General features: G+C 50.5%; 1 protein-coding gene across 1 annotated transcript in view; it reads left to right on the top strand.

The window, feature by feature from the left end:
- Nucleotides 1-25,411, top strand: part of MTCL2 (microtubule crosslinking factor 2) — a 69,723-nt gene that overhangs the window by 17,635 nt on the left and 26,677 nt on the right. The window contains exons 2-7 of the mRNA XM_079128105.1: nucleotides 864-1,088; nucleotides 8,340-8,498; nucleotides 18,906-18,968; nucleotides 19,745-20,926; nucleotides 22,455-22,595; nucleotides 25,006-25,131. Coding sequence (XP_078984231.1) covers nucleotides 864-1,088; nucleotides 8,340-8,498; nucleotides 18,906-18,968; nucleotides 19,745-20,926; nucleotides 22,455-22,595; nucleotides 25,006-25,131 — 1,896 coding nt within the window. The remainder of the gene's footprint in view (nucleotides 1-863; nucleotides 1,089-8,339; nucleotides 8,499-18,905; nucleotides 18,969-19,744; nucleotides 20,927-22,454; nucleotides 22,596-25,005; nucleotides 25,132-25,411) is intronic.

Genomic DNA, 25,411 nt, shown 5'->3' with positions numbered 1-25,411 from the left:
TGCATCACTTTAGGCCTTTGGTGAGGCCCATCATGGTGGGGAGTGCATAGCAGAGAAGACTGCTCAGCTATGGCAGTAGCCAGGCAGGAGAAAGAGAGAGAGAGAGGTGGGAGGAAAGTGGGGAGGAGGGCAGAGGGGAAAGCCCCAATGACCTAATATCTTTCCATTAGGCCCCATGTCCTAAAGTTTCCACCACCTTCCAATAGTGCTGCCGGCTGGTGACTAAGCCTTTAACACATGGCCTTTGGAGGACATTTAGATACAGACCATCACAATGGATTATCTTCCAAGAAGCCACTTTAATTGGAAGATTATCTTCCAATTCTGAAGGTCAGAAGTCTGAAAGTCAAGGTGCTGGAAGGGCTGCATTCCTCTGAAGCTGGGCGGGGGTGGGAATCTTTTTTTTTTTTTTTTTTTTTTGGCAGTACTGGGGGGGATCGAACCCAGGGCCTTGAGCTTGCAAGGCAAGCACTCTACCAACTGAGCTATCTCCCTAGCCCTTGGGGGGAATCTTTACCCTTACCTTTGGCAGCTTCTAGAGCTGTCTGCATTCCCTGGCTCGTGACCCCCTCTTTCCTCTGCAAAGCACATCACCTTCACCCACCTGCCTCCCTCTGATAAGGGCCCGGTGATAAGATTGGACCCCCAAGATGGTCCAGGGAAATCTCCCTGTCCAGATTCTTAACTTGATCACGTCTGCAGAGTCCTATTGGCCATGTAGGGTAACATAGCCACAGACTCTGGGAGTTCAGCGGCGGCTGCCTTTGGGGTCGTTATTCAGCGTGCTACTCCCAGGCCTCCAGCAGGCCAGCACCCTAGCCACTGCCATGGGGCCAGGTTCTGATCACTCCTTCTTCTTGCAGGATGAGATTGAGGAGCTGCGGGCTGAGATGCTGGAGATGCGGGACGTCTACATGGAGGAAGATGTGTACCAGCTGCAGGAGCTGCGGCAGCAGCTGGACCAGGCCAGCAAGACCTGCCGCATCCTGCAGTACAGGCTGCGCAAAGCTGAGCGCCGCAGCCTGCGCGCCGCCCAGACTGGCCAGGTGGATGGGGAGCTCATCCGAGGTCTGGAGCAGGATGTCAAGGTCAGCCCTGGGGCTTCCCCTGACCCTCACAGGTTCCCATGTTGGGGGTTTGGGCCATGAGCCCTAGTGGGGTCCAGGTCAGCCCTGTGACTCACTCCTGTGCGTCCTTGGCTATGTTATACCCCCAATCTGTTTCCCTATGTGCGAAGTGGGCATCCCTACTGAACCAACAGGTCTTCTGCCAGGGGTACCCCAAAGTGATCTAATGTGAATTCTACAAATAGCATCTGCTGTTTATTGAGCATCAGCTACAGACCTGGTTTGGGGCTCCAAGTTGTCCCTGCATGGTTCCATGGAGGTTTCTTCTCATGCTACTCAGAGTAGTGAAGACCCGGAGTTGGGCAGGCTTGGCTGCACTGTGTCTGGATTTTGTGATTTTTGAGCAAGTCACTTACATTTCGGTTTCCTAATCTGTAAAATGGGTATAGGAACGCTTCACAGCTGCTCTCTCACAGGGTCTTATGAGAATTAAATTAGGTAATTAGATAAAAATGACCATAAAAACTAAAAAATATTAGCTATTGTTATTTCCATTTTCTGGATGAGGAATTAGAGGCTCAGAGAAAGGAAGTTCCTGTCCAAGGTCATAGGCCTCCTCTGCGTGAAGGTGGCAGAGCTCAGGCCCATGTGCCTCCCAAGCCTCAGTGCCTGGCTGCTGCTCTCTGCCTGAGAAAGGAGGGAAGGCATGGGGAGAGTGTGGAGGAGAGGGACACTGGCAGGTGTGCCCCCAGGAGAGAAGCCCATGCTTGCCTGTCTGTGTAAGCCCTGCTCTGTGGGCTGGGAACACCTTGGGGCCCAGGGATCAGCTCCTGCTCTGAGAACAGCCTGGTGTGATCAGCAGGATGTAGGAGCTGGGGATGGGGGCACCTGGCACAGCCTGAGGAGTCCTAGGGAGGCTTCCTGCAGGGGTGACTGAGCCAAGGCCCTAGGGAGAAGTGGGCATGTGCCAGGGAGAGCGAGGGAGCAGCATTCCATGGAAATGGCTCCTGAAAGAGCCCAGGGGAGCACAGTAGGATGGGGATCAGCCACACACATATCCGGAGAGCCTCCCTGTTACATCCCTTATGCTAGAAGGCTCTGGCATTGGGATTTCAAAGAAAGCAATACTGAAGGACAGCAGGAGCTGATCTCAGAGGTCTGCAGGGGCAGTGAATGTCAACAAAGACTGCCAGCTCCCCACGGGCGTTTGCATCTCTGTTTTGACTGTGCACAGTGGGAACAGGAGGAAACTGATCCCAGGAACAGCGTCTTTTGGCACCTCTACCCGAGGGGGCAGCTCCTGGGCTTAGTGGCTACACAAATAGTCCGATTCCAAGCACGCCTGGCCTTAGTGGCTGTGGAGGATCACCTGAGCCCAGGAGTTCCAGGCCAGCCCGGGCAACACAGTGAGACACCGCGTCCCCACCCCGCCCCTCTTTCAAAAATAAAAGCGCCCAGTACTGGATTGGGGGTGAAGAGTGGGATACGCGAGAGAGCTGGGGAAGGCCAGCCGACTCTGCGCATCCAACGTTTGGACGCAGGGCGTTGAGGATTTCTGGAAGGAACATAAATCCCAGACCGAAGAGGGACGAGGAAGAGGTGGAGAGCCGGCGGGGGCCTGGGGCGCTGCGGGGCGGCGCGCCGGCCGGGTGGGCGGGGCGAGAGCAGCTGGTGGGGGTGGGGTGGCTCCCAGGAGGCTGGGCGGAGCGGAGCCCCCTTCTGTTGGGATTTGAACTAGCCAATCAGCATCGCCCTTGCCCCTTCCCTCCCCCGGCCCACCCCTGCAGCTGCAGCGCTGAGCTCATCCTTCTGCTGGCCACGCCTAAGTTGGCCACCTCTGACTGCCACCCTTCCCCCGCCAGTATGCAGGGGACGTCCCGGGGCGTTTTTGGAAGTCCTCAGAATGCCGACTTCCCTGGCATCGCCTGAGAGGGCTTGATGGGCCCAAGCGGTGCCGGGGCCGGGAGCTGCCTAGGAGGGTATCCCTGGGGACTGTCCCGATTTTCCCAATCAGGTCCTAGCTGCAACCACTTAAGATGCCTCAGTTTCAACTAATTTTTTTTTTTTTTTTTTTTTTTTTTTTTTTCTTGTAGTTGTAGATGGACAGCTTGCCTTTATTTTATTTCCTTATTTTATTATGCGGTGCTGAGGATCTGAACCCAGTGCCTCACACGTGCTAGGCAAGCGCTCTACCGCTGAGCTACAGCCCCAGCCCTCCCCTTGGCTTTTGTTTTTGTGGTGCTAGATATTGAACCCAGGGTCTTGGGACATGCTAGGCAAGAGGTCTACCACTGAACTGTGTCCCCAGCCCTCCCCTCATGTTAATAAAGGCTGAGACTAGCTGGATCTCTGGGGCTTACTGGGCTGGTGGGCTGTTGGTGAGGGGTCATGAATGAAGCCTCAGGCTTGGTTTCCCCTACCCATCCCAGGCTCCGTCCCTCTGCTGGTCCATGCAGCTGTCAGGACCTACAGAACCTGAGTGGGCTCACTGCCCAGCAGTACAGGGCAGGCAGAGGCAGTGGGCAGAGCCTTCCTCTGCCACTTCCTTACTGTGGGACTTTGGGTAAACTTCTTCACATCATTGAGCCTGTTTCCCCATGTGGACAGTAGAGAGGACTAGTTCCTCCCGGCAGAGAACTCTGTGAATATCAAATGAAAGTTTCCAGTGCAGAGTGTGCTGAGCTCTGGGCCTGACAATGCAGTGCTCACCCAGCCCCTGAGCACATGTCACTTGTGGTTTTGTTATTGAGCAGGAGAACTGACCAAGCACTAGTAGGACTGGTGGCTGGGATGGGCAAGGTGGGGGTGTGAGCAGGCCAGGGTGGATTCGGATCACCTGTAGGGCTTGTTCACAATGCTGATTCCCAGGCCCCCTTTCTCAGGACTCAGGACCTGGAGTGAGTGTCAGGTCCAGGGACTCCAGGATCCAAATTCTGAAGTGTCTCCTGTCGGAGGCCCCAGGACACGTCAGGAACATGCCCCTTCCTTAGATACCGATGTTTGTTCTGGCTTTGGATGTAATCCTTGGGGGACCTGCGGAGGCTGCCCCTCGCTCTTCTTTGAGCCCCCTTTCCTTACCTGTAAAGTGAGGTAACGCTCCCATCCTCCAGAAGTTCTTGGGAGGATTCAGCAACAACCCAGAGTGCTGCCTGGCCAGGGAGGGCTCCTTGACGGTGTGACAGGGACATTCTGAAGCTGATGCTCCAGGGACAGGAGGCTCTCGAGAGCATTTGGCAGGGGCCAGACCCTGGCACTGTAAACAGTGACCTCATGGCTGAGCGCATTTGTTTGTGCTTTGGGGATTTGCCCTGGTTTCCGGCTGCTGCCCGTGGTGTCTCAGCCTCCCTCCTGTGGGGGAAGCTGAGAGGATCAGATGAGACAGGCATGTGGGGCCCTTCGAACCCTGACACAGTGAGCCCACTGTTGGGGCTTATTTTTAAAATTTTTTTTTTTTCTTTTTGGTACTGGGGATTGAATCCAGCGGTGCTTAACCACTGAGCCACATCCCCAACCCTTTTTTTTTTTTGAAAGTGGTATTTATTTATTTATTTATTTATTGTAAACAAATGGGATACATTTTGATTCTCTGTACATGGAGTAAAGGCATACCATTCGTGTAATCATAAATTTACACAGGGCAATGTTGTTTGATTCATTCTGCCATTTTTCCCCCTTCCCCCCCACCCCACCCACCCCTCTTTTCCCTCTATACAGTCCTTCCTTCCTCCATTCTTGCCCCCCTCCCTAACCCTAACCCTAAACCTAACCCTAAACCTAACCCTAACGCTAACCCCTCCCACCCCCCATTATATCCCAACCCTTTTTTATATTTTATTTAGAGACAGCATCTCACTGAGTTTCTTAGGGCCTCACTAAGTTGCTGAGGCTGACTTTGAACTCGTGAGCCTCCTGCCTCAGCCTCCCCAGATGCTGGGATCACAAGTGGGCACTGCCATACCCTGTTAAAACTTTTATTGTGGACAGTACCGTAATGTGCCTTCAAGCTTCCCCCGTATCAAGGCCAGGTTGAGAGCGAGACTTTAGAATTGACCCAGCTGAGTTCTTGTCTTGGGTTGGTGGATTCCTCGCCCTGTGATCTTGGACACATGACCTTTCTGAGCCCAAAACAGGGTTAATAATCAAAGGGGATGAAAAGCACGTGCCAAGCATTTGGGGAAGGGCTTGCCTGTTCTACAAATTGCCTCTGGCCTGGGAATATAGCTCAGTGGTAGAGCACTTTGCTTCGCATGTGTGAAGCCCTAGGTTTCATCTCTAGTACCACACCAAAAAAAAGTGTCTGTGTATGACCCGTGAGGACTCCTGAGGCCCAGGACCCCTGAGGATCATGAGGGGAGGGACACACCCAGGCCAGGCTGTCCCCAGCGTGTGAGCAGTTCTTTGTGCCCATTGGCCTCACACAGGCGTTTGCTCCCGTTGGCAGGTTGTGGCCTTTTTTGTCCACATAGGATTTCTGTAGCTGCCTGGAGTGGGCTTTATGGACATAGCAGCCTTGAGGGTGGGGGACACATGGAGAAGGGGTTCCATGGAGAAGGGACAAAGGGAAGAGGACCCAGGGACTCAAATGGATTGCAATGTTTTTGGTGGCCATGATGGAGATGGGGCATCTCCCCAGGTGGAAAGGAGCTGGCCTAGGTGGGGGCAAGTTTGGGAGAAGGGCCTTGGCCTCCAGCAGACCTCTGTGGACGGTGGGTGGGTGGGCAATAGAGGGGCGCATCCCCTGTTCTCCTGGGGCAGGTGCAACTCCTGGTAAAGGTCCAGTCATTCACTCCTCATCTCCTCCCTTATCACTTGCTGGAGCCCGAGATTTGTTTGTTCATCCAACAAGCATTTATTACCTCCTGGATGTGTGATAGGCCCTGTGCTGATGCTGGGACACAGATGTGTGTGTCTAGGCATGATTTGGGACCTTGATCTGTGTCCCGCTACTCCTGCCCCAGTGCTGACGAACGGGTGAATGGAGCATCGATCAGGACAGAAGCTTCCTGGAGGACCTAAGAGCAGTACTGGGAACCATAACCACAAGCCGTGGGGTGGAACCTACCCAGCAGAAACCCTAGAGTTTGATCAAGATGGATAAACAATGCATGGAAGCAGAACAGTCATCTTGATAATGCATTCAAAATCTTTGTATTGGGACTGGGGCTGTAGCTCAGTTGCAGAGCGCTTGCCTAACACATGTGACTGAGGCTGGCCTCAAACTTGTGATCCTCCTGTCACAGCCTCCTGAGCCTCTTGATTACAGGTATGCGCCAGCCCCCTTCCCTGACTGTCTCTACTCTTGAGCTACATCCCCAGCCCATTTTCTTAGATTTTATTTTAAGACAGTTTCTTGCCCAGTGGCCCAGGCTGACCTCAAACTTACAGTCCTCCTGTCTCAGCCTCCCAAGTAGCTGGGGTCATGTAGCTACCTACCTGGCTACATAATTTTTTTAGTTGTTGATGGACCTTTATTTTATTGATCGATAGATTTATATGTGGTGCTGAATTGAACCCAGTGCATGCTAGGCAAGCACTCTACCACTGAGCCACAACTCCAGCCCTGCATAATTCTTAAATGCAATTTTAAAACGAGTCAACCAAGTTCATGAAACTGTTAAGTAAACACAACTTTTAAAATGCACTAAATTGTTGAACGATAATCAAAAATAAAAACAAGTTGAGCACCTTCTATGTTTCAGCCACCACTCAAGCATGTCATCGATCTCTCACGAGTAGAACAATTCAAACCCCTCTTACTGCCGACTCAGGACCTCCCATGTTCAGCCACTGCTGGAGCCAGACTCGAATTTAGTTTTCCCCTCTTCAAAGTCCTGTTCTGATACTGAGGGGTTGATTGTTTGTTCCATTTCATGAACAAGGAGTTTGGTGACCCCGAGAGGCTGTAAGAGAGGCTCCTTGGAGATCTTTAGGGGCAGAGGGGACAGTGGGCAGCAGAGGGAGGGGAGGCAGTGCCAGTTTCCTTTCTGACTATTGTTTTTCCTGGCCTGCCCTGCACATTGCCAAGGGGTCTGTGTTGAGCTGGGCTTGGGCCCAGGCAGAGGGCAAAGCCAGGGAGGGCCCCTTCCCTTCCGGCAGGGAAGGGCGTCATGGTCATTTCCGATACTGGCAGGGCATGGGGCGCTGGGCTTTTGGCCCCATGTGTAGGCCCTGCTGGCAGTGCCTTCATACCCTGGAGGAGCCCTGGCTATGCTGGCTCCTCTGCCAACCCCACCGGCTCCCGGCTCAGCCTAGCCCACACTTGCTGAGTGGTACCCTGAACAAGTCACTTCCACTCTGAGCTTCAGTTTCCTCGTCTAAAATGGCGACAGGATTGGGATGGAAAGAATGAATCTGGCACCCAGTAGGTTTTCGACTAACAGCAGTGCCCAGCCCACCTGGGGATGGAGTCTAGGTGCACTTTAGAAGAACCTTTCTCGTCCCCCTGGATCCCCTTCCTTGGCCTCCCACACTCAACCATTAGAGGGTACAGGACAGAGTGTATCCTTCAGGAAAGAGGGTGCTGTTGCCTGCAGAGCCCTGGAGCTGGGGTTGGAGATTGCAGCTCTCTTAGTTCCTTTGTGTAGGGATGACTTGGACTTCTTCCCAGCCTTTGTCACTTCAGGCATGTTCCACATCCTAGACAGTTAGACACAGGCCTCAAGGTCATGGTGACCTCCAACAAGTCATGCCTCTCTGTGGACATCGGCTTCTTAGAGCAGCAGCCATTACTCACCCAGCACTCACTGTGGCAGGTGCTGGGCTGAGGCTTTGTGTGCTGTAGCTGATATGATCCTCTGTCAGGCCCGTGTGCGTGGTCCTGTTATTGCTGTGCCCATTTTATAGTGGAGGAGACTGAGGCTCAGAGATGGGAAGTGATTTGCCCAGGACCACACGTCACCCATCTTGCTCTGGGCTTCCACTCGGGCTCACTCCCTGCTGAAGATGAGTTTTGGTTCCACCATAGGCCCTTGTGGGGTCGGGCCAGGTGTGGTCTGGGAAGCATAAAAAGCCCTGCATAAATGGAAAGACATTCCTAAGAACAGATGGGACTGTTACAGCTTTGGGGGTAGCACATGGGGAGCAGGGGTATCTGGTTTTGAGGTTTGAGTCTGTTACCTCCTGGATGCAGAAAGCTTGGTGAGTTTCTTGACCTCTTGGTGCCTCGGTTTCCTCATCTGCTGAATGGAGCCAATGAGATAAGAACACGCCTGCAGCTGTCAGTGGTGTGGGGCAGAGGCCAGCTCACGCCCTTCTCCCCGCACCCTGGCCCAGGTCTCTAAGGACATCTCCATGCGGCTGCACAAGGAGCTCGAGGTGGTGGAGAAGAAGCGAGCGCGACTGGAGGAGGAGAACGAGGAGCTCCGGCAGCGGCTCATCGAGGCCGAGCTGGCCAAGCAGGTGCTGCAGACGGAGCTGGAGCGACCAAGAGAGGTGAGGTCGCGGCTGCCTCATGGGCTGTGCTGACTGGGGCCAGCGGGCACATGCAGCCCCACCTAGCGGGTGTCTCTGATTGTGGGAAATGGGCACGGTTCGGCCTGCCCGGCAGGTTGTTCATTCATTTATTCCTCCAGAATGCATTTTCTGAGCACCTGCTGTGTACACTGTGCATTGGACCCCAATGATACAACAGTGAACAAGATACGTACCCTGTCCTGTCCTCAAGGAGCTCCTTAAAGAACATGAGAGATGGTCACCCCACTGCCTCCAGGAAGGTTAATAGGAAGCACATGCTACCGTGCCCAGTGTGAGACCCAGGCTTTGTGCCTCAGTGTCCTCATCTGTGAAATGGGGTGGTAGTGCCCTAGGCATCGTGAACCAACTGGGTTAGCTTGTGTGGAGACCCTTGAGGGACTGCTGGGTGCTGCCATCTGGTGTGGGGTGGGTGCTGGGCCTGGGGCTTGGGTACTAGGTGCTTCTGAATGTGACCGCTAGGCACCATCCTCTCTGTCCTTGCCTATGGTAGGCCCTCCTCCTGGCAGACCCTCTCCTGCTGTGTGTCAGGCATCAATTAGACAGTTTGCCTCAACATTTTTGTAAAGGCCCAACAAGGTTGTGACCCATTTTAAGGATAAGCAAGCAGCCCCTAAGAGAGGGATTCCTCACGGTCCTGCAGGGGCTCTGCAGACTGCCAATGGGAAACCAGCAGCCTGGGTGCCCCCTACACACTGGAGTCCTCCTGGTCCAGGGGCCTGGGCTCCAGTGGCCAGGGTGGCCAGTGTCCCAGATGTTCAGCTAGGCCTCAGCTGGTTGGCTGCCCAGGAGGTATCCTAGGCGTGTACGTTCTTCCGGGCACACTGCTCATGGTAGGCTCTGCCCGCCTGCCTCCGCAGAGGGCGACATGCCAGCAGTCCAGGACTGAGATGCCTAAACCCAAGGACAAAACAGTCCTTCGGCTGCCCTTCCCTGTGGGCGTGTTGGTGTGGTGCGCCCTTCTCTGTGTGGACAGGAGGCATTTGCTATCAGGGCTGGGGAGAGGCTCCCTCCCTTCATTAGCTCCTGCCCTCCACGGCCTGGGCTGGGCACCATCCTTACACTGGATACGGCCGCCCTTGGTGGTGAAAGTGGGGAAGAGACGGTTTCACAAAACACCTTGGAACTCAGTCTGCTCCTGTCGTGCAGGGGAGGAAACAGGCCCAGAGAGGACCAGCTTGCTGAGTTCACCCAGCCTTTCCTTAGCAGGGACACGCTGCGACACGGAAGCTACTTCCCCTCCAAGTCTCAGTTTCTTCCTCTGAATGTCAGGTTAATAATAGTACCCAGCCTGCAGGGTTTTCTTCAACTATTGGTAAGATGGAGTAACCAGAGGGACGGGCTAGAGGGGCAGTGGTAAAGTGTGTAGTATTAAGCTCTTTTTTTTTTTTTTGAGATGGGCACTTGTATTGTTGCCCAGACTGGCCTTGAACTCCTGGCTTACGTGGTCCTCCTTCTTCAGCCTCCTGAGTAACTAGGACTACAGGCATGCACCCCCATGTACTTAGTATGTGTGTGAGTCCCTGGGTTCAATCCCCAGCACCAAAAAAGAGAAAAAAAGATTAACAATATAAGAAGGTGATGTGGCAGTGCCTTGAAAAATTAAATGTAGAATTACTGTATGATCCAGCCAGCGATTCCCATTCTGGGTAGGCACGCCAAAGAATTTAAAGCAGGGATTTGAATAGATACTTATGTCTCCTGTTCATAACAGCATTATTTATAATAGCCAAGAGATAGAAGCAACCCAAATGCCCACTGACAGACGAATGAATAAACAAAGGGTGTGTGTGTGTGTGTCTTTGTGTGTGTGTGTGTGTTGATAAATAGTGAATATTGTTCAACCTGAAGAATGAATGGGGCTGGGGTTGTGGTTCAGTGGCAGAGTGCTTGCCTAGCACGTGTGAGGCTCTGGGTTCGATCCTCAGCACTGCATAAAAATAAATGAATAAAATAAGGTCTATGAACAACTAAAAAAAGTATATATATATATATATAAAAAGAGGGGCTGGGATTGACTCAGTGGTAGAGCACTTGTCTAGCATGTGTGAGGCACTGGGTTCGATTCTCAGTACCACGTATAAATAAATAAATAAATTAATTAATTAAAGGTCCATTGGAAAAAAATAAACAAAAAAAGAATGAATAAAGTATTGACACATGGTACGAGATGGATAAGCCTTGAAAACGTCATGCTAGGTGAAATAAGCTAGACATAAAGAACACATATGGTAAGGTTCAACTTATATGAGATTCCTAGAGTAGTCCAAGGCATAGAGAGAGAAAGTAGAATAGAAGTTACCAAGGGCTGGGGCAGAGGCATGAGGAATTATTATTTAATGGGTACAGTTGCAGTTTGGGATAATGAAAAGGTTTGGAGGTGGATAGTGGTTATGGTTGCATATAAGAATGTACTTAATGCCACTGAACTGTGTATTTAAAAAGGATTAAGCCTGGGAGCATAGCTCAGTGTTAGTGTGTGCTTAGCATGTGCAAGGCCCTGGGTTTGATCCCTAGCACCAAAAAAAAAAAAAAAAAAAAAAAAAAAAAGGTAAATTTCATTAATATGTATTTTATTACATTTTATTACAATAAAAAGAGAAAATGGTCCCAGGCATGGTGATGCATGCCTATAGTCCCAGCGGTTTGGGAGGCTGAGGCAGGAGGATCATGAATTCAAAGCCAACCTCAGCAACAGTGAGGTGCTAGGCAACTCACTGAGATCCTGTCTCTAAATAAAATATTAAAAAGGGCTGGGGTTGTGACTCAGTGGTTAAGTGCCCCTGGGTTCAATCCCTGGTACCGGAAAAAAAGAAAAAAAAAAAAAGTTAAAATGTTGAATTTTGTGTTATGTATCCTTTATTACATTAAAACAAAAAAGAAAGTAAATCTATATGTACTGATATAGACAGAACTCCAAGGTACATTATTAGCAAGAGATGAAAGTACTAGAACTATATATTTTGTGTGATCCTGCTAGTTATTTTGGAAAGCTGTACATATCAGTCATTGTGAAGCCCGTGTGCCTGCGTATGAATGTGTAGTCAAAGTCTGGAGGAAGGAAGACCTGCTCGTCTGAGGAGTTTGAAATGGAGGAGTAGGAGAGATCACCTGACCTCTGCTTTTTATTCTGTTATTTTATTTTCATTTTTTGGTGGGACTGGGGATTGAACCCAGGGCACCCAGCACTGAGCTACAGTCTCAGCCCTTATTTTATTTTATTTTTTATTAATTTGAACCTGCTCTCCTCCTGCCTCAGTCTCCCAAGTTGCTGGTATCACAGGTGTGTGCCACTGTGCCTGGCTTATTCGATGAATGTTGCCATTTGGGTTTTTGGTGTTCTGTGGTGCCCAAGATCAAACTGAGCCACTGAGCTACAACCCAAGTTAGGTGGTGTTTTTTTTGTTTTTTTGTTTTAAATAATAAGAATGTACTTAGACCAGGTGCATTTTCAGGTACAAGGGAGACCGAGGCCGGAGGAGCATTTGAAACCAAGAGTTCAGGTCGGCCTGGGCAACATAGCAAGACCTTGTATCAAAGAAAAAGAAAAAAGGTGGGGGGTGTGCTTGGTTATTATTCATGAAATTTTATTTAAAAAATGTAAACGTAAAGCGCCTGTGTGGAGGCCGGCGCGGAGTAGGTATGGAGGAAACACGTTCTCTCTGCCTCTGGGGCAGATGTCCAGATGTTGGCCGGCTGGTCAGCCCTCCTGATGTGCCCCTGGTGGCTCAGGATCGCCTGCAGGAGGCAGGAGCCCGTGTTTATTTGCTGCTTGTCCTCTTGCGCCTCCCTCTCCTTCCTGACTTGGTTTCTATGGAGACGAGGGTTCCTCAGCAATTCTTCTGCCGGAGCTGGAGCTGCAGTCCCGTCATTGAGATCTGCCTTTGCTGTCCTGACAGGTTGCTGAGGCGCTGCTGTCACCCGACTGGGAACGGGGAGCCGCTGGCCTGAGCTGATGCAGTTGCCATGGAGACAGCTCTTGGCAAGAAAGAAGGGAGGGTGGTGTGCCTTCCCTGTGCTCTGCCGTGGCACCGTGGCCCAGCTGGGCTTCTGCTCAAGAGTGGGAACGGCAGCCTCCACCCTCAGTCAGTGTCACTCCCCGTCCCTGTGTCGGAGGCAGAAAGCCAGAGTCAGTGTTGACGCCATGTATTAGACCATAGCTGCTGTGTCTGAGCGCTTCCCGTACCAGGCACTGCTCCCACATGGTGCGTGAGTCTTCGTGGGGTTTAACCCCTTCACAGCCCCCTAATTGTCGTTCCCATTCTGTAGGCGCTTCTCTTTCCTTGACGATTTTTAAATTGTGATTTCATCCACAGACCTTACAAGTTCATGATATCCTATAATGACCTAGTTCCAGAACATTTCCATTACCCTCCAAAATAGCCCCATACCTGTTAGCAGTCACTGCGCACTCTTCCCTCTAGCCCCTGGCAACAGCTAATCCACTTTCTGTCCTTATGGATTTGCCCGTTCTGGACATTTCATTCAAATGGAATCATGCAATATGTGATCTTTGGTGACAGGCTTCTTTTACTTAGCATAAGGCTTTCAAGGTTTAGCCATCCATGTTGAAGCCTGATTCAGGACATCATTCTTGTTTATGGCTGAATAATAATCCTTTGTATGGAGAGACTGCCTTATATTTGTTCATTTATCATTTGTGGACATTTGGATTATTTCCACTTTTTGGCTATTATAAAGAATTCTACTGTGAACTAGTTCCAGTGTCTAGAAATATGTTTTTTCAGTTCTTTTGGGTCCATACCTAGAAGTAGAATTGCTGTATTTTGATGGGACTGGGGAAAGTCAGAGTTGGGATTTGAACCCAGGGCTCTGTGTCTCCCACACCTACACTGATTCCTCTGGTGAGGCCCCATGCTTCCAGTGGCTTTTCCAGGATACCATGCGTATGTTTCCAGAACCTTTAAAAGTCGTTGGCACAGATTCCTCAAGTGGATTTCCCGCCTGATGGGTTAGGAAGGGCGCTGACCATGGCATGAGACTGCCGGTTGTTCAAGCCCTGATTCTGCTGCTGCCTGATGCGGTCTAGCCTGGGCAGTGTGTTGCAGGGCAGACCTGGACTTGGAGCCACAAGTCTGGTCTCCAAGTCCAGGCCTGGGTTTGAATCCTGGCTTTGCCACTTACGAATAACTGAAACCTTGGGAAAATCTCATAAACGTTCCAGTCCTCAGTTAGTTTTAAAATGGGAACGTGACTCCTGACTCTCAGAGATGTTTGTGAGAGTGAAATGAGACGGGCTGGTAAAGGGCTTAGCCCAGAGTGGAGTCTGTTAAATACATTATGCACTATTACCGTTACCATCACGCTCCTTGCTGGTTCTGGACCTGGAGACACCTTTGCCTTAGTTGAATAAATACATTTCCTACACTTCCACTGCCTCTCCGGAGAGCTTTCCCTGTGGGGCTGCCAGGTGCACATGGAAGGAGCAGCTACCTTACAAACCGTGCCTGCAGTTGGCACTGTCTGTTCCAGTGGTATTAGATTTGGGGCTTGTGTCTAAACCTCTGTTTTCTCCCTAAGGATCTCCCACTAACCAGGAGCCACACAGCCTGCCTGTTTCTGCCATTCTGAGAAAAATGCCTCAGTCTTTGAGGTAAATCCCCCACTCCAGGTCTCTTCTGGAGTAAATTTTGTGCACACAGAAGTCTGTTTTCAGGAGACCTTTCAGGACATCCCCCTCCCCCTGTCTGGTGAACATCTGCCCAGCTGCCTTGGCAGCCCTCCGCTCTGTTCATTGGAAGGTTGTCCTTTTGAGTCTTGTCAGTGTGAAAGCTGGAGCAGAGGCCCCTCAGGGCTTCGCTCAGTTAGCTCCCTGTGCTGGGTGGCAGAGGACTCCTGGGGACGAGAGCTCAGGCTCCTACTAGGAGTGGTCAGACCAGGGATGCTTAGAGGCGCCACCCTGGCTGCTCTGAGGCGGCCTCGTGGATAGGGAGGCCTGTTGCCTGCCAGGCCAGAGAGTGTGTCCTCAGGCTGTGTCCTTCCTGGGCTTTGCGGCTACAGTCCCTCTGGTGTTCTGTCCCGCCTCCAGGGGCCCAGGGCCAGAACATCTGCCTCTTGGGCAGAGACTGGTTCCACCCCTAGGGACTCACAAAGGAGCTCTGACAGACGCTGGCTCCCACGAGGGGCACACAGCCCCCCAGTGCCTGGCCAGCTGCTGCCCTCGGTGGGGAGGGAGGCTCTGAGCCTGCCTTGTGTTCCCTGCAGAGCTGCAGGGCAGTCTGGGAGCCTGAGTAGCGTGGTCAGGCGGGGAGGTGGGTTCCAAACAGGGTGGCTGGAGCCACTCTAGCCCGGAGGCAGCAGCTGTGGAGCCTCCATCCTCCTTTCTGGTGAGTTTCCAGCCAGAGCCCTCTTGCACCTTTCTCTGCCTGCTGGGAAGATGTTCAATTTCTTGGGCGAAGTACATTTCAAAAACACATTATAACGCTTCCCTTCCCCCGACTGGTAGTGCTGTGCACTTAACAGAAAGCTTAGAAAATATAACAAGCCATAAGACAAAAAAATTCTCCCATCCGCCAACATTCAGAGGGCATTTCTATTTGGGCGGGGGAGACATATACTTCCAGTGAGTTTTTCTATGTATACGTACACATGTCTTTTAATGTATATGTATATATGTGTGTTTTATGTAAAAGTAAAATAAACTCAGTGGAGCACAGCCTGGTCAGGAAGCACGTTAAACATACCTGGCATACCTCTAAGGAAAGCCCAGGCAGGCTCTGCTTGCATTGACTGCCTGGGGGCAGGAGAACAGGGGACTGGGCTCCCCTGTGTTCCTCTTTGTACTCTTTGAATTTTGAGCCACGTGAATGTGGCATCTATCCAAAAATGACAGAACTAATAAAAGAATACATAAAATAAGAGGAAGCCTTCCCTAACTGCCACCCTTCCACTCCTCAGCCTAACCCAGGATTAGCAGTTTGTTTAGTATCTTCCTTGCACATTTCTGTGTTGGTTTTGTTTTTAAATAAAGATGGGATTATATTGCATACATACAGGATCATGTAGCATGGATATGAACTTTTTTTTTTTTTTAAATACTGGTGTTTTGGGTTTTTGTTCTGCCTATGTGCTTATTATAAAAATCAAAGATCACAGAATCGAATAAACATAGAAAGGAAAGAAACTCTAAAACAGCACCATCTATTTCAGTGTTTTAAACACAGAGCCAAAGGTCTAAAAGGAGCTCCCCAAGACCAATCAGCAGTGGGCTCTCAGGGAGAGGAGGTGGTTTGGGGGAGGTGTTAAGGAGCACTGTGGTTTTATCTGCTTGGAAAACATTTCTTACAGTGATGTATTTCTGTATAGTAATTGATTTTTTAAAATGGCATATTTAAAAAAGGAAAAAAAATCCGTAAGACTGTTCTCCATCCTCTCCCGACAGAAAAAGGTGGAGGGGAAAAGTACAACATGCCTGTATTCTCTCTGTCAACAGCCTGCTGTATACTCTCCAGACCTTCTCCCTAGGCATATACTAATATCCACACACAAACACAATGCATACTTTTTTTTTTTAACTTTTTAAACTTTATTGGTGCTGAGGATCGAACATAGTGACTCACACATGCTAGGCAAGAGCTCTACCACTGAGCCACAACCCCAGCCCACAATGTATATTTTTAAAAAATTTTTATCTATTTACTTATTTTTTGGGTACTGGTGATTGAATCCAGGGGTGTTTTACCCAGACCTTTTCACGTTTTATTTTAAGACAGGGTCTCGCTGACTTAGCCAGGCTGGCTGCCACCTTGAGATTGTCCTTCCTCAGCTTCTGAAATAGCTGGAATGACAGACGTATACCACCGTGTACCCAACACCCTCAGTCCTTTTTAATAGCTTTCTTTACATTATCCCATTAATTCATACGTGATGCCTGGGACCCTTGGTGTGGATGGAAACCCCTGACTCAATTCCCTCTGGCTTTTCTTCCTTCAGGGAGCTTGAGGGCTTGAGTGGGCTGTGGTCCCTAACCCATGGTCCAGTTCTATGGATGAGAAAGTGGAGTTTCAGGGAGAGGACAGGGTTCCCCAGGGCATGGGATTCCCAGAACAGCTCCCAGCCCAGGCCACAGCCCTCATTCAGCTTGGTTGACAGGACCAGAGCTAGAAGGCTGATGGCCTGACCCAGAGCCCCCACCTCAGCACTCCACATGGGTCTCCCTCCCAGCGCCCTCTCGAGGACTTTACCACCTGGTACCCTGGCTCCTGTGGAAGGATTCGTTTTGAGGCCGCCAACCTCCACCCCTTGATTTCTCCAGTCTGAAACGTCGGGGGTCCGCCCTTCTCGCCCTTCTCCTGCTCTTGGCAGCAGCCTGCATTTGAAGATCAGTCTCTGCCTTCCCGCCTCATTTGCATTCCAAAAGGTCTCCAGGATCTGATTGGGTTTTAAGTCGGACTTCAGAGCCTGTCCAGAGGGCCTGTCCCTGCACCTCCTGAACTTCGGAATCACCTGGGAAGTTATTTAAAATTCTGGTGACTGAGACTTAACCTCAGACCAGTAATATCAGAATCTTTGGGAGAGGCACCCAGGACATTAGTATTTCTTTGTAAGTCCCCCAGATAGTCCTGATGTCCCCCCAGTCTCTGCCTTAGCTCCACTCTGACCCTCATCAGAGGCACATTTTCTCTTTGGAACTTGATCAGGAGCTATGTCAAGAACTGGTCCCCGGCTGAATATGAATTTGCTGTGAGACCTTGGACGAGTCCCTGCCCCCTCTCGGTTTCAGTAAAATGGGCTTGGGTTAGCCCCGTGGCTCCAGATCACCCGGGAGCATTTTCAGAAATCCAGTATACCAGCCGGACTTGAAAAGTCCAAAACAACCTAAGTGTGGTTTCACACACGGCCAGCATGAGTCACCCCTCTCTCGGGAGGAAGTGTTCAATGGAATCGTGCATCTAATTGAACGGCTTTTTTTAAACAGTGAGGAACTTCAGTAATGATGATTGTAGCGTTTCCTCAAATTCCCCTCCACAGGGCTTGTGCCCTTGTGTGTTCTTCCCAGCAATAAATGAGCACTCCTGTTTCGTCACAGCCCCACCCAGAGACATGTATTCTCAGATGGTCTGGGTTTTTGCCAGTCTGATAGGTGGGAAGGGCACTTCCTGCAGTTTTGATTTGCATTTCTGCATGGGGTGGGGATGAGTGTTTCATGTGCTTGACATCCGTTTTCTTTTTCTGTGAGCCTTTCTCACATCTCTTAATGCATTTTCCTATAGGTTTGTTGGCCTCTTGTTCACTGTTTATGAACCTCTTTACATATTTAGGCACCAGACTGCATTTATTGACCCTTTATTGGTGTCCTCAATTGCAAATATTTATTTCCAGTTGGACATTTATATTTTACTTTGCTTAGGATGTTTTTTGTTTGTTTTGTTTTTTCCTCGTAGGATTTGCTTGTATAGTGAAATAGATCAATTTCCCCCCCAAAATGCCGCTGGAGTTTTGGATCCTTATGATCAGTCTCCCGTGATCATTACTATCTCCCATGTGATTTTTCATTTTTGCACCCATATTTATTTTGTTAGTATTCATTTTGAATTCAAGCTCCCACAAGATGTCAACTCCATAAGGACAGGATTCCCTGTGGGGTAGAGATTGGCGTGCAGAGTTTTAGGGACAAGTCCACCTAGGTATAATACCAGCAGGAGTGAGGCAGAGGTAGAACTGGAGTCACATCAGTAGCCTCAGCCGATCCCATGGGGATCTCTGGAAGTAGCATGGTCCTTCGGGGCTGAGGCAAGGGGCATGGATCAGTCTTTGGAGGTGGGCTTCAGCTAGGGGGGCACATGACCTTGGGCAAGAGGGCTCCCCTCAGCCAGTAACCATGCCAGGGGGTTCAACTTGGAGGTCTTATCTGGGGGAATGAATGTCTCTGCCCTAAGTGGGGGGTCTGGACAGGGCACCACAACATCTTCCCCATACCTTGTCTGTCTTGTTCACTATTGTGTTCTCTACCCCTGATTGGGTCTGGCATATGGTGGGTGTTCCTAACTGTGCCTGGCATACAACAGGTGCTTAGGAAATTTCTGATAAATGAATGAAAGATAGGAACAGAAACTCAGATTTCCAGGTCTTGGCCCAGGCTAACTGCATCACAGTGTGGGGGTGGCAGACAGAAGGGAGCCCTGGCCAGGTGTGTTCAGAGTCATCTCCTTGACTACATCTGTCTGTCATTTGTAGCCTCCTGGGTGGTCTTGAGGACCCCTCTGGCTCAGCAGCAGGTGTAGGCCAAGGCCTGGACATGGCTGGGCTAGGCTGGGGCCCTTAATGTGACCCCTGCCTGTGACTGCTCTTTGGATATACATCACCCTTGGGAGGGGGTGTCAGTTCTGACTTTTTCTCTCCGTCCAGCATTCCTTGAAGAAAAGAGGAACCCGCTCCCTGGGGAAGACAGACAAGAAGCCTTCAGCTCAGGTACTGCCTGGCAGCCCCCACAGGCATGTTGTAGTCAGAGGCCTGCGCCTCACTCCAAGAGGCCTGGGGAGCCTCTGAGGTGCCCAGCCCTCTCCATCTTCCACCTGTCCACTCCTTGTTTATTTTCTAGGCCTCACTGCCCACCTCACTCCCCAAGATCACACTCTGAGCCCATGGTTCTTTCATGCTCAGACTCCCCCAGACCCAGCAAGCCACCTTAGCCAGTAGCACAGTGACCAGATCTGAAGGTCCAGAGCCAAAGACCTTCAACCTTGACTCTGCCACTTGATTCCCATGTTGTTAGGATGATCGCTTCAACTTTCTGGCCTCTGTTTCCTCAGCTGTCCCTGTCTTCTGGGTTTGTTGTATGACTTAAAGTGCTCTGTGTTGTGCAGGCCAGGCACAGAAAGAGCCCTGATAGCTGCTAGTGATGCCGGATTGCCAGGGCCCAGGTGCTTTCACGCATCATCATCTAATCCTCTCCATGGCTGCATGTGGGGGGAGTGTTGCTGCCCCATTTTACACGTGGGAAAACTAGTAGTAGCAGCAAAAGTACCTGTCAGAATGTCACCTGTCCCAAACTCCCAGACTGGGTGGTGTTCCATTCTTGCTGTTCCCCCACTGCTTCCTCTGGACCCCCAGCTCCTCCTTTATCAGGCTGTGTCTGACCCATTCCTGTGTTCCCAGCACATGCTTAGTGCTCCCCAAAATGCTGTGGCTGGTACTGAGCCCGGCACTCACCTTCCTGGATTATGTCTGTGCCCATCCCGCCCTAGGAGGACAGCGCAGATCTGAAGTGTCAGCTGCATTTTGCCAAGGAGGAGTCGGCCCTCATGTGCAAGAAGCTCACCAAGCTGGCCAAGGAGAATGACAGCATGAAGGAGGAGCTGCTCAAGTACCGCTCCCTCTACGGGGACCTGGACGCTGCCCTGTCGGCTGAGGAGCTGGCCGATGCTCCACACTCGCGGGAGACCGAGTTGAAGGTGCACCTGAAGCTGGTGGAGGAGGAGGCCAACCTGCTTAGCCGCCGCATCGTGGAGCTGGAGGTGGAGAACCGGGGCTTGCGGGCAGAGATGGACGACATGAAGGATCACGGTGGCAGCTGTGGGGGGCCTGAGGCTCGGCTGGCCTTCTCTGCACTGGGTGGCAGCGAATGTGGGGAGAGCCTGGCAGAGCTGCGGCGACATCTGCAGTTCGTGGAGGAGGAGGCGGAGCTGCTGCGGCGCTCCTCCGCCGAGCTCGAGGACCAGAACAAGCTGCTGCTGAGCGAGCTGGCCAAGTACCGTTCAGAGCACGAGCTGGACGTGACGCTGTCGGAGGACAGCTGCTCGGTGCTCAGCGAGCCCTCGCAGGAGGAGCTGGCGGCCGCCAAGCTGCAGATCGGCGAGCTCAGCGGCAAGGTCAAGAAGCTGCAGTACGAGAACCGCGTGCTGCTTTCCAACCTCCAGCGCTGTGATCTCGCCTCCTGCCAGAGCACACGGCCAATGCTGGAGACAGACGCTGAGGCTGGGGACTCCGCCCAGTGTGTGCCTGCTCCCCTTGGCGAGGCTCACGAGCCCCACGCGGCCCGACTCTGCAGAGCCCGGGAGGCCGAGGCACTGCCGGGGCTGAGGGAGCAGGCGGTCCTGGTCAGCAAAGCCATTGATGTCCTGGTGGCCGATGCCAATGGCTTCTCCGCGGGCCTTCGGCTCTGTCTGGACAATGAATGTGCTGACTTCAGGCTGCACGAGGCCCCTGATAACAGTGAGAGCCCCAGGGACGGCAAGCTCATGCACGCCCTCCTGGTGCGGCTGAGCGTGTTGCATCAGGAGCTCAACGCCTTCACGCGGAAGGCGGATGCGGTCCTCGGTGGCTCTGCCAAGGAACAGCCAGAGCCCTTCTCTGCGCTGCCCGCCTTGGGCTCCCAGGGGCCCTCCAAGGAGATCATTCTGGCCAAGGACCTTGCCTCCGACTTTCAGGTAAGATGTCCCAATCGCAGGCTGTCACTCTCATTTCATATAAACTTTGTACTGAATCATAACATGGAGACAGAGGAGGGTACAGAACTTAGGTGCACAACTTCATGACCTTTCCACAGTGAACACAATTATGTAATCACCTCCTCCAGTATGACCAGCACCCCAGCAGCCCCTGGTCACCCCCTCTAGTCGCTGCCCTGCTCTCTTGTGTGTGGTACTGGGAACTGAACCCCGGGTTTCACGCATGCGAGGCAAGTGCTTTACCACTGAGCTTCAGCCCCAGGCCCTAGGGCAACCCCTCTTGATTTAGATTTGTCTGCGGTCTTTGAATTGCATATAAAATGAATTGTATATAAATTGAATCATACAATTCAGACTCACTTGTGCCTGGCTGCTTTCACTCAGCATTATGTTTGTTGCTTGTAGGGAAAAATGTATTTATTCTTATTACTAAATATGAGCCCATTGATTGAGTAGAACATAAATCACTTACTTATTTACTAAGGATAGAAATTGATTCTAAGGCCCTATCTTTTTGCCAGTTTCCCTTATTTCTTATTTCTTTTGTACTTTTGTATTTTAATGCAAGTTTTTTTTTAAGTCTTTGATCAGTTTCTATGCAAAGGCAAGAAACTTAGCTTCCTAAAAGTAACTAGCTTCCAGTTAGTTACTTGATGTCCATAAGATACTACTTAAAAAAATTAAAATAGCAAAGGCATTTGTCCAAACAAAAAAATGCATTATTGCAAAAGTTATACATAAACATTCAAAGAGTTTCAGAAGTGCCAGAGATGAAAAAATGGAAACCTCCTACCCTTGCCCCCCACTTCCTACTGAGACCACTGTTAAAGGTCTGGAGGGTGCTGTCCAGTATGGTAGCCTCTGTCACATGTGGCTGGGGGTGTGGCTCAGTGGGTAGAGCACTTTCCTAGCATGTTTGAGGCCCTGGGTTCATCCAGCACCGCAAAAACGTCTTGGCATAAGGAACTGAGGAAAGAGGAGTGAGACTGGACTGCAGAGTGTTGGGAGGTGAGATCGCCTCCTGGGAGCCATGGCAAGTCCCTGTCCCTACAGAGATTCAGCTTTCTAACGACTACATAGTGGTGCTATGCCATGATTTCTTTAACTCACGTCCTGTTGATCTGGCTTTCTTAAGCAAGCGGATGACCCCATGTTGAGTCTCCCTCCTGGTTCTTCTTGAAGTAGGAGTGAACTGGGACCACACACGTGGTAGGACAGTTGGGGCCGTTTCAGAAGGTTTGTGCACCAAGCAAACTTTCATAAAATTAGTATTTTCACTCCCCGCTTACCTACTCATTCATCTTTTTAATAAACATTCATTGAGTGACAGCAGTGGTCCCTAGCAAGGCTGGGCCTAGCTGGAAGGGTGACTACCTGGATCCTGCCCTCATGTGGGTGGTCTTGGCCTCTTCTGGAGCCAAGAGGCCTGGGGTGGAGCCGTTTCTGGCACCCTTGGGCGTCTTCTCATGGTTGTCTTTGTTCTCTTCTGCCTGTGCCTCTGGTGCAGCCGTCTGACTTCAGGGATCTGCCAGAATGGGAGCCCAGGATCCGAGAGGCCTTCCGCACTGGTGACTTGGACTCCAAATCTGACCCTAGTCGGAGCTTCAGGCCTTATCGAGCTGAAGACAATGATTCCTATGCCTCCGAGGTGGGTCTAGGCCTGGTGGAGCAGGAGGCTGGGTGTGAGGAGAGTGGCTGGGGCCTCCCCAAGCAGAGATCCATGGAGAGTGAAGAATGGATTTTGAGCGTTCCCTTTAGTTCCCAACTTCCGGGCAGCTGGGCAAAAAGGAAAGTAAGGAAGTTTGGGCCATTCTCTTGGCCTAATCAAAGGAAGTGTATAAGCTCATCTAAAGAAATTAATTTTTTTCTGTCCTAAATTCCACTGGGAATTTATGTTATTTAATGCAACTGCTAATTGATGTGGCAGGGAGGTAATAGTCTCCCATCATTGGGCTGTTTGGGTTCAAATCTTGGATTCACCATATGCCAGCTGTAAGATCATGGATAAGTCACTTCACCTCCCTGATTTTCAACTTTCTCATCTATAAAATGCAAGTCCCTCATAGTTGGTTGGAAGGTTTAAGTACATGAAAAATCATAGCTCAAGGCCCGGTGCATGGGTGAGGAGGAACATAATAATGACACACTGCTTGGAATCAGAGTGCAATACTTAGTGCAAGTCTTGGTTCTGCCAGTGTGACTGTGTGACCTTGGACACATTCCCATCCTCTGGTCCCAGCTTTTCGGTCTGTAACACAGGAGGGTTAGAATTCTCGGATTCTCTGATTCTTGAGGAACTCTGGGTGTTCCTGAGCTCCCTCCCTGGACTACACATATGCCTCTTCAGCATTTATTAATGAACCTGAAGCAGGAGAAGGTTTCTGTGGGCTAGGCTGGGTATCCCTGAGACTTGCACATGGAGACTGAGCATCCTTTTTTGTGAGCATCCTTGGGAAGACAGCTTTGTGGTCCAGGAAGGCCTACTTGCAACTGTACAGAGGAAGCTCCCTTGAAATGAAGGATCAGACTCTCTTAAGTGATGTGGTCTGAGCTTGCTGATAATGGCAGAAGGGGGAAAATGAACACTGGGGTGTAGCTCAGTGGTTGAGTACTTGCCTCACATGTGCAAGGCCCTGGGTTCAATTCTTAGCACTGCAAGGGGAGGGAGGGAGGGAGGGAGGGAGGGAGGGAGGGAGGGAGGAAGGAAGGAAGGAAGGAGGGAGGGAGGGAGGGAGAGGGAAGGGGGAGAGGAAAAGTGCTCATATTAAAAACTTAGATAATTTCCATAAACTGAACACACTTGTGTAATCAGCACCAAGATCAATAAACAGAGCATGACCCACCCCCAGAAATTCCCCCTTCTAGTCACCATCTGGACTTCTGAAAGAATAGATTAGTTTTGCCTATTTAGCTGCAAAGTCTTGTAAACACCATTTCCCCACAAAATGTAGAATCTCATCTTCTTCTTAAGATCTTACATAGTCGTAAACAACAACTACAACAAAATCTTTAAGCAGCATTGCATAAAGATACAAAGAAGAAAGTCAGGATTAGAAGATCATCATGGAGTGAACTATTGTTTACATTTAGTGTGTGTGTACCCATCTTTTACAACATAATAAAATACATACAATAAAGAACAGTCCTTAAGTGGATGGATTTTTACATATATATAGACCCATTAAACACATTTTAATCCCCATCATTTATCATTTAAATCATTTCTAACCTTTTTTTGTTTTTTTGGGGGGTGCTGAGGATTGAACCCAGGGCCTATGCTTGCAAGGCAAGCACTGTACCAACTGAGCTATCTCCCCAGCCCTCATTTCTAAACTTTTGCAATTATAAACAGTAAGATAACTAGGCACAGTGGTGTGTGTCTGCAGTCCCAGCTACTTGGGAATCTGGGGCAGGAGAATCCTTTGAGCCCAAGAGTTCAAGGCCAGCCTGGGCAACAAAGTGAGACCCTGTCTCAAAAATACATAAATAAGAGGGCTGGGGAGATAGCTCAGGCGGTAGAGTGCTTACCTTGCAAGCCCAAAGCCCTGGGTTCGATCCCCAGCACAGCAAAAAAGAAAAAGAAGAAAAAAAAAAAATACATAAATAAGAAATAAATGATGAGACAATGAATGTCTTTGTGAATCAAATTTAACTTTCATAATATATTATTTTTCAAATAAATTTCAAAGTGAGAATTTATCAAGTCAAAACTATAATAGTAACTAGATTTAAAAAAAAAAATTTGGTTTTTGTTGTAGATGGACACAATGCCTTGATTTTATTTATTTATGTGGTGCTGAGGATCCAGCCCAGTGCCTCACACATGCAAGGCAAGTGCTCTATCACTGAGCCACAACCCCCTCCCAGTAACTAGATTTGACTTGCCCTCTTTCATTTAATTGCCACAATAACCCACTGGGTAGGGACGGTCCTTGGGCCTGATCTGTACTTTAGGAGCAGTCAGGTCCCACTTGCAGTTGTGCCCCCACCACTTTGATCCTTTCACACATCCTGTGTCCTTTCCCTTCTCCTTATCTGTGTCCCCATCCCCATTCTAGATCAAGGAGCTGCAGCTGGTGCTGGCCGAGGCCCATGACAGCCTCCGGGGTTTGCAGGAACAGCTCTCCCAGGAGCGGCAGCTGCGGAAGGAGGAGGCTGACAACTTCAACCAGAAAATGGTCCAGGTGGGTGATGCCTGGTCTTCCCTGCCTACGCCATCTTCTTTTCCCAACACTGACAGCAGAGGGGCTGGGGCCTGGCTCCGTGGTAGAACAGTTGCCCAGCATGTGTGACACCCTGGGTTCCATCCCCAACACCACAAAAAAACTCAAAGGCGGGGTCTTGGGGGTCCCATGGGTCCTCAGAAGGTGAGATGGTCAGAAGAAACGCAAGTCTTCCAGTCCTGGGTGACTTCCAGGCTGGGGTGACTCCTGCTTGTGATTGTACATCAGCTGTGCTGGGCGG

This window comes from Sciurus vulgaris, assembly GCF_902686455.1.
Source record: "Sciurus vulgaris genome assembly, chromosome: 2".
In the NCBI taxonomy this organism is placed as follows: Eukaryota; Metazoa; Chordata; class Mammalia; order Rodentia; family Sciuridae; genus Sciurus; species Sciurus vulgaris.
Note: the sequence above shows the minus strand (reverse complement) of the source record. Positions and strands in the feature narration are given on the sequence as shown.